The sequence below is a fragment of the Vigna umbellata genome, chromosome 5 (assembly GCF_029865625.1).
Source record: "Vigna umbellata cultivar VRB3 chromosome 5, Vumbellata_1.0, whole genome shotgun sequence".
Classification (NCBI taxonomy): Eukaryota; Viridiplantae; Streptophyta; class Magnoliopsida; order Fabales; family Fabaceae; genus Vigna; species Vigna umbellata.
In genome coordinates this window covers 42,162,344-42,171,965 of record NC_142169.1, presented here as the reverse complement: position 1 = coordinate 42,171,965, position 9,622 = coordinate 42,162,344, and the positions used below count along the sequence as shown (strand labels likewise).

General features: G+C 34.5%; 1 protein-coding gene across 2 annotated transcripts; it reads right to left on the bottom strand.

Moving 5' to 3' along the window:
- Positions 1-2,546: 2,546 nt before the first annotated feature.
- On the bottom strand, positions 2,547-8,977 carry LOC124837762 (putative oxidoreductase At1g06690, chloroplastic). Of its 2 annotated transcripts, none has more exons than XM_088116690.1 (10): positions 8,427-8,977; positions 6,562-6,653; positions 6,455-6,495; positions 6,204-6,368; positions 5,840-5,862; positions 5,643-5,714; positions 4,947-5,114; positions 3,977-4,059; positions 3,834-3,896; positions 2,547-2,831 (listed from the first exon to the last, which is right to left on the bottom strand). In XM_088116690.1, exons 1-10 carry the CDS (start codon positions 8,644-8,646, stop codon positions 2,646-2,648), a joined length of 1,113 nt encoding a protein of 370 aa, XP_087972816.1. In that variant the 5' UTR covers positions 8,647-8,977; the 3' UTR covers positions 2,547-2,645. The 2 variants fall into 2 exon arrangements, with proteins under 2 accessions (XP_087972816.1, XP_087972817.1); XM_088116691.1 differs by having other exon boundaries at positions 6,562-6,649; positions 8,427-8,570.
- Between the last annotated feature and the right edge of the window lie 645 nt (positions 8,978-9,622).

The following is a 9,622-nucleotide window of genomic DNA, read 5'->3' as shown; positions in this document are numbered from 1 at the left end:
AGATTCCTTCGGAGTCTGCCAGCTCCATGGCGGCATGCTCGGGCGGCGCATATGCGAGTCGTGGCCATGAAAGGCAGAGTGTTGGTCGTCGATCTCTCCTAGATGGACGGTCGGACGGCGTTGTCGCTTCGGAGCTAACGCCGGATAGGCGGATGGATGGAAGAGTTTTGTGATATTTGAGAAGAGTTTTTGTGATACGGCGGCGCGGCGGGAAGAGTGGAAGAAGGAGGGTGAGAAGCTGGGCGTGAAGAATAGTGGAAGAATGAGGGCTAGAAGCTAGGCATGAAGATGCAAGGAAAGAGATGGAGGAAGAGGGAGGGACAACGTCATAAAAGAAGAAAAGAAAAAATTCCCTGGCACACCACAGTTAGCCACCTCACCTTCTTTTTAACGCCATTGGTTTTAGAGGACGAAAAATTATGGTTTCCTTAAGGAAGAGGACTAAAATGTACCTTACTTTGAAAGAGGGACAAAAATCAAATTCGCTTTATAGTTTAGGGACTAAAAACATATTTAACCCTAATTAAAATAACACACTGAAATAAATATAAATATGGGCCGAATAGAAATCACCAAACATATATGAACAATACCGAACACCCTGTGAATGTTGGAGACCGGTCGTTCTCTCACTACCTAAAGAACAGAACCGAACGGTCAATAATAGATACAGCTGAAGAGAAGGCGGACAATATTACTGACTGACAACTAGAGGATTCCGAGTACCACAACATGACCGAATACTACCACCATACCAAGTACTAAGTTTAGACCGAACGCTTATGGCTTAGGCGGAACACTTAAAGTTGATACCGATTACTAAAATATCACCGAACGGTCATTACCAGGTAAGGCCCATGAGAGGTTGAACGAAGTTAAGATCGAATACAAGTACGAGGTCGAGGACTAGTACAAGAACGAGCGCTACGAAGAGACCACACAATCCACTAAGACATATCGTTACTAAGAGACCACACAACCCACTAAGACCGATCGCTACTAAGAGATCACACAACCCACTAAGACTGATCGCTACTAAGAGACCGCACAACCCACTAAGATCGGTCGCTACTAAGAGACCGCACAACCCACTAAGACCAATCGCTACTAAAAGATCACACAATCCACTAAGACCGATCGCTACTAAGAGACCACACACCCACTAAGACCGATCGCTACTAAGAGACCACACACCTCACCGAGAACGATCGCTATGACTAAAACAGAATACGAGTACAAGACAGATCGGTCATTAACTGAAAAGCTCTACAGAAGTAGAATTCAGTTAAGACTGAACACAAGAAGAAAGCCGAAAGGTCAATGAATGACATTCGGCGATTTGTATAATTCTGCAGAATAACTGCAAAATTATGATCAACAACTATCTTCACCAATTTACTACAACTTCCCAACTTCTAATCCTCCAATCATGATTCATATACCAATTTACGCCTATCCGAAGGTACCTAAAATCATTCTATCATCATCCCAAAGAGTCCCATACCAGATTTCACTCCCAACCCCAAACCATCATATTCGCATACCCACTTTCTTAAGATTATAACAGACCGACACTTATGCAGAGAAACTCCAACTAGTTCAGAGGTTCCTGTATTCACAGATTCAACACAATTCAATTAAACATTCATGTTACATACATGCAACCATCCAAACAGTCATTTCATATATAGAAAATCACAATTAAATTAGCTAGGTTCCCTTACCTCTTAACTGAACGGGAATCTTCTACCCTTCCAGAAATTTGCTCACACTTCCAGAAAATCCCAAGAACACCTATAGCTCACTGATTGATGAGGATAGACCACCAAAAGACTAGAAATGTGATCAGAAATGGAAAGAAGAAGCTGATTAACACATGCAACCAGAAACTTGGCTTCATGTGTAAAAAAGTTTTGGAATCTCACAAGAGCTGAAGAAATCGAGACTTACCAGCTCTAAACAAGATTTTGATCGGTGGAAAAGGATGTCTTTGACTCCAGAATTACTTAAGCTCGGTTTGATTGAAAATCAGATGAAGTAAGATGAGAGATATTTAGAGAGAAGAAGGAGAAAAGAAAAGAGAAGAAGATTTAGAGAAAAATGGTTGTATCAGAAAATGGGACGAACATTTGAAATTTTCCTTTATATAGTAATATTATTTTAATATAAATCATTCGGTCTCATTGTTCCCACACACCTGTCCACTCCAAAATCTTTAAAATTCTCGGTTCTTACACTTAACATCTCTTATGGACTAAATAATAATTTTAAATACAGGACACGATAAATTATTGAATATTACTCTCTTCGAGACTAATTAAACCTAGGAGGATTACAATAATTAATAGGTAATGCTCATTAACAAGATAAACTCCTTTTGATACTGGTTTCGAATTAAAGAGACAAAAGCCTAAAATAAATATATGCTTCTAATAATATATAGTTTATAATTGAATACATAAGAAATAAAAATAAAATAAAAGAAATTAGTTAGGTGAAACCCCAAGTTAGTTTAAAAAATCATATTATGCATTTGGTAAAATAAGTAATCAACAAATAATCAGAGCTATATTGATAAACATATATGATTTTTACAGTTGATTTGGAAGGTGCATGCAGCAACCATTTTTGTGTTTAACAATATTCTAGAGGTTTTCTACTGGAAAACCAATGACAGGCTTAATTTCTGAAGCCAAACTACGCAGCTCGGCTACCTCTTCTTCAGTTAGTCTCCACCCAAGTGCACCTATGAATTCCTTAGCTTGTTCTTTTGTCTTGGCTCCAGGAATTGGCACAACATTGTCTTGTGCTACCAACCAGTTCAGTGATACCTGACAAATATCATTTCAAATGTTATAATAATTTTTAATTTTGAAAATCTCACATAGACCATATGAACGAATCATAATATATAAATGAAGTGAAAACTTTATTTTCTAAGCTAATTTGAGATTGAAATAAATATAAACCCACTTGTTAGCCTATCTAAATCCCACACATTTGAGATGTGTTCATTCTTCTGATATTGGTTGAGTTGTTGAGAAGACAAAAGACTCGTGCTCTAACTTTCTATGTTAATCATTTATTTACTAAAGTGTCACATTGTTTCCTGTTTTCAAATATTTGTACAAGAAACACTGAAAATAACTTCGTTTGTTTTCTCTATTTCATGTATAACTCTTAGTAAGAAAAAAAAGAGACTGAAAATAATGTCAATTAGTGAAAACAGAAAATAAAAGCAAAAGTAAGCGCCCCTAAATTGTTTATGCATAAGTTTTAGATAAACAAATGAGTTTAGTTTAGCATAGCTTTTAAAAAAGTTTATTCTAATTTATTTTTCTTATTTTCTTATCACATGATAAGTGTTTATGAAAAAATTATCTATATTACCAAATTCACAAATCATAAAGATCGAGTAGAAAAAATACACTTTGTTCGATAAGTTTCCAGGATTAGAGTTCTCTAGAACAAGAAAATGCATAAAGTTAAAAAAGGATAAATTAACTTCTTGGAAATCCCACATTAACTAACAATAATGTCAATTTATAATATTTGGATGCAAATCTTATCTTATAAACCGATTTTATAAGATTGAATTAAGTTTAAAGTCTAACATAACCCTTAATATGAACTAAAGTAGTTATAAACTAATCAAGAATGGTGCACCCGTTTTTAACTTCAAACCTTTATAAGAGCAAGATCCTGATATTCAGGTTTGGTGGTAGCATGAAAAGTTAGCTCTAGTGTCTTTACTATTGCCAAAGTAGATAGAAAAATGGTGCAATATTTCAAATTGTTCAACTTATAGAATGAAATTGAAGAGCAGCATGAACCTGTGTAGGAGTTTTATCGTATTTCTCTCCTATTTCAGTAATCTTGTTTAGTAAAGGTTGGAGCTGAAACAAAAGTACACACATGAGAAAGTAAGTAATGTGGGTGAAAGTTATCAGATCTGAATATATCAGAAGAGAACTACCCTTGTTAGGAATTCAGGAGTATAAATTCTGCCTCGAGGCCCACTTGGTGGTTTATCAGGAGTATACTTTCCACTTAGAGCACCTGTTCAAGATAAGAATGTTGCATAATTTCAATGGACGGAGTTGGAATACAATTAGATAACAACCAGAAAACTTGTTTAAGGTAAGGATGTTTGGCATGAAGTATAAAGCATTTCGCTGCATGGTGTCTGAATATTATTACAGATATGGTTTTTATCTTATGTATTATGCTTTTCAAATATTGTTCTGAAAGTAGGTTAACTCATACCAGTTTCAGTGTTTTTGCATGAGAAGGTTTACTCAGTCTGTCTGAGTTTTTTAAAACTGCAGTTTGAAAAAGGAAAATGTTTTTTTGACACCACTTGCACCAGTTGGCAACCCACTTTTAGGGATATTTTGCTCGTTAAAAAAGTTTACTTATGTATTTGTAAAGAAAGAACTACTACTACTAAGAGGATCTTGCTAAACGATGTGTTTAGAACTCTAACTAAGGCATGAAAACAAGAAAAAAATTAATACTTCTATTGAAAATCATACGAGAGTACATTGAATACATTTTCATTCATCTCAATACAAGCTTTCTACTTACAATTTCTCAACCAGTGCCCTAAGGAAACTGGTTAGCATTTGCCATAATTATAACAATAATAGTAATCATTCATGCAAAAGTTAGGCCAAGATGACAAAATCCCGGAAGAGGGGTGCTGCATTGTTTCAAGTATCAAAAGATCAAGTGCCTATGTTTCATGTCAGAGGTTTCCTTGTCTCAATATCAGTAAACCAAATTTTGTGCTATGTTCAAGTAACTAAACTTTTATAAGCAAGATTACAATTCATAAAAAATACTTTTCTTATGCTATGTGGTTATGGCAGATATGTTTAATGCAAAATTGAAAAAACATTATAAAAAGACATAGTAAAGATATACAAGAATGAAAAGGAGTTCACCTTGAGCAATTGGTGAATAAGCAATTATTGTAATCCCAAGTTCATCGCAGGCAGACTTTACACCATTTTCTTCAGGGGCACGGTAGATGAGGCTGTAGTTTACTTGGTTTGAAGCTAATGGAATACCTCTCTTCTTCAACTTCTCATAAGCCTCACGGAGTCTCTTTTCTAATTATATTGAAAAATAGATGTTAACTATTTGTGCTGATAGAACTTGAACAGAACCAGCAGAATATCATTGTATTTTCAGAGATTCTGCTGCAAGTATTGTGTATACCAACAACAGTAACAGTGGCAGGCTTGAACATAAATAGTAGAATCCAACCAATTATCAGATTCTCTAAAGATTCCTCCTTTGATACGCCTTAATAATCATCAATGTAACTAAGTGCTTACTAACAAAGTGAAATGCTAGAAATACACTTTCCAACACCTTATGTATACACAATCTCTTATTGGTTAAAATTCATTGCAAACTATAAAATCAGAAGAGATGATCATTGAATAAGTCCTGAGACCGCCACAAATTTCTTTGATCTATAATACATTCTAGCTAATTATCTATATTATATCTAACATTCTTCCTACAATATTAAGATGTCATAGGTTAAGAGATTGCCCATTTTACAGTAGAAGTGTCAAATGATTTTGCACAATATTTAAGACTTCACACATATAATAGCCATAAAGATTTACCATTATAGTTTGAAACTCCAACAGCCTTCACAAGTCCCTTTTCAACAGCATCTCCTAGACCATCAATATACCCTGAAAGGTAAAATAATTGAGGAACTAAGCATTCTCTTAATCTGATCATAAGTAAAGATACATACGGTTCCAAAAGCCTTATTAAATGACTGGTTCAATGAAAAAATTTTGATACGCTGTGCAACCTTCATTTCCCCAAACTCCAGGCCTGAAAAGCAGGAAATATATCATCAACAAAAGGTTTTGGATAAAATCTGAGGATATTACACTTATACTCTTGAGATTTTTTCAAATTACAAAGACCCCAGTTCTCTTAAAATTTTATACAAACTTATCCTATGTTTTAAGAACATTACTTTTGCCACACTTTTCTTACATTACAGATGCACCTTAAGTTGTAAAAAGATTACAGCTAAACATCATTATAAGGGAGAACATGTAATGATGAAACTAATAGGGAGTGGAAGTGTAATTTGAAAAAATCTCACAATGAATGTCATTGTAATATACTCAAATTAATATCATTAGACAGGCTCATCAAATACTGACCAATGAAGCTGATAAAGATCCACTGAAGTCAGTCCTAATCGACAAAGGGAATCGTTAAGAGCCTTGAGAACACTTTGACGGCCGAATCTCCATGGCAGTGCAGCAAACTTGGTTGCAACAGCAACCTCAACATCTGGATCCTTTTCTTTTCTTTCCTTAATATATCTTTAGATAACAAACAAATGGAACCACCAATGTGAACCTTTCATAATTGCAAACTGGTTATGAAAATCATGTAAGCTCATTCATACCTTCCAAGAAGAACCTCAGAGTTTATGGCTCCTAAAGCAAGCTGAAAAGAAGAACATCTTTGGTGAATTTAGACTCATCAAAGAATTCTAGAAAAATGAACACTCACCCCAGAGCCATAGACTTCAGCAGTGTCGAAAAAGGTTAGACCTCCATCAATACTGGCATTGAAAGCATCTCTAGCAGCCTTTTCATTCCTATCTACAATCACCACATAGCCAAAATGAATACATTCTAATCTAACTTTATTCATTTAAAAACCTATTTCAATCCATTCAACTCAAAACACCATATACATTATCTGATAGAAAAGGCCTCTTCACTGTGTCTCAAATCTGCAACTTTTATACATTATAGTCAAATGACATCTTGAGTAGAAATTAGAAAGAATTTTTTAAGATAAAAAACAAATAAAAGTCTAACAGAAACACAAACAAGTAAAAGCTTTGTAATAAAATCAGTTCCCAAGATTAACTAAAAAGTTTGTTACATTAACTACCAATAATATTAACATTAATTTGGAATATCTATATTTCTATCTATTGAATAATACTGATGCAAAACACATCTTGACCTTTTTCCAACAATAGAACTATTGATAAATAGCCAAATATATGGGGGAACACACCTTTAAAATTTAGCTAATAAGAAGGAGAACCAATCACTTAAATATATGGGCACCCATAATACCAAGTTCCTATCACCCTCTTTATCCCTTTTTTACTTATTTTCTTCACTTTCAGTTTGTCAGCATATCAAACTCCAGTGGTAGATATAAGCTCAACACAAAGTAAGAGAGATTGATTACAAGCAATTAATTTGGTATTATCAGTCTCAGCATTAAAGAACTTGGACAAGGGTGTTTTCTGAACTGAAATGTTTCATTTTCTAGCTCCTGTTGTTTTAGGTTAGACCCAATATTATTGGGGATGATTTGCTTGAACTATGAAATCATGTGTTTGAATTCTTTACAGGTCAATTCTTACTTTCACATTCACTTCTCTCAAATTTTTGCTTTAGTACTTATTGCTTATCACCTAGACCTTAATGATAGAAACACTTGCTATAACACTAATATATGTTTTCAAGCGAGTGATCTTCTTCCACAATCCTTATCACTCTCACAAGCCAATTTTACCACAGTAGCCCATATATTAATGCAGATAAACGTGAAAAATATTACAATAACGTCATTAACATGGGATTCCAATTCTTTCCCATCACACCTCCTTATTAGACAACTTCCGAAAATTATGGTACAGAAGCTGTACACCTAAAACTGGTTTCAGACAGCAAATAATGTGACACTCTCAGGTTTTAACCAACAAAGAAAGCAACAATCCTCAAATTGCTGTCAACTTCCCCACCCCCACCAAATGGATAGGAATTGTTGCATATTCCAACAATTATGCTTCAAAAACAGTTGACAATTTAACTTCAACATTGAAAGCTATTTTCCTAACATGTGCAACTCACAGCCTCCATCATTGACCATTAATAGAAATAAAAAAAGAAGGCTTAAATAATTTGTTTTCCTTAAAATACCACAATGATTTTAATGTCTCTGCAATGACTGTGTATAAAATTCCAGACTATTAATCAATAAGGAATTATAATAAATATCACTTTCAAGATCATTATCTCAAAAGTTAACAACATTTTCATACAAGACAATGTAAATAGCCCGTACACTTGATGTTAATACTTTTTACTCTTTGTGAAGGGAATATAACTTTGGTTAAGTAAGTTGTTGCAAACTCGTTTATATATGTTTACTTCTCACATTAAAATAAATCCTCTTAACTCTTTAGTATTTACTACATATGGTTTTACTGGGACATAAATTATACCTTTTTGTTAGATATAAAGATTTAAAAAGCATAAAATTTTATCAGAGATTAAAACTAAAAATTGTGATATTTTCAAGAAAGATATCCCCCAAATAAAAAGAAAAAGTGGAAAAAGGAAAGTTACCATTCCATTCCAAATCGTTCCAGTAAGTGGTATCACCCCAAGACCAAGCTCCAATTCCTAACCTTGTGACCTTCAAATCAGAGTTACCCAAATTCACCTTTTCCTCCGTCACTGTATTAAGAGTAGAAGAACCCTCTGAAGCAGCAGCAGTAGCTCTTATTCTGTGAACTCTTGAGTGACACATCACAGCAAAACAACTACTGCTAATATGAAGGGCCATGTGAACAAAAAACCAGTTCAAGTCCAAAACTGGGTCTGTGGCTATGAAATTAAAAACGCAAAAAATCAAGTCTTTTATTGAAGTTCAAAAGTATACAACTTTTAACACAAGATTTCAACAAATATGATATCAGGGTGACAACTATGAATCTAAACGTTCCTTGGAAATTGACGGGGGGAAAACACAAAATTACGTGAAGAGCATAAGAAAATTTTGCAACATTTGTTGAAATGAAATGAAGAAAGTGAAAAATTGAGGATTCTTGTTTGTAGAAGAATGGTGGGGATGAAATGATACACGTCATTGCAATCCATTGGACGCAGAACCGTTGAAGAGATCACTTGTGGACCCATTTTCATATTTTGTACTTTCAATTATCAGAATTCTAAATGGTGCCCGCCTATTTATAGTTTTTTTCCCTTTAAATAATATAAAAAAGACTTAATATCATTTGTTTCAATTTTTGTTAGCTTTCAAAATAATCTTAATTTTTTTTAAATGTTCAATTTACTCCTAAACATAGTAATTTTTATTCAATTAAGTCCTTTTTCCAAACGCCTTTTAAATCATTAGCGGTAAAATGTTCAATTGTGCAATCAGTGAATGACATGTCATTTAACTACTGACTTGCCTTGACTGAAACATGACGCAGTCAATGAGAGACTTCCACGTGGCAGCCCCTCCACCACCCACAAATTTAGGGTTTCTGAATGCAAGGGGAAAAGGCTTCCTTCCGCCTGCACCACGAGAGGAAAACTGAACGGGTTTCGAAATATAGGAGCGTCGCGATTCGAATCTATCTTGTGGTTGCTTGTCTGCGATTTGGTTTCTTTGGTTTCTTTCTACTTGCAGGTTCGAAGAGCAACTTCGTGATGGCTAGAGAAGATGAAGATTGATGGAGAATGACGCTTTTGTGGCGGCGATTCTGTTCCAATTGGCTTTTTCATTCTTTGTATTTCCTTTTGTAGGTTGAAGA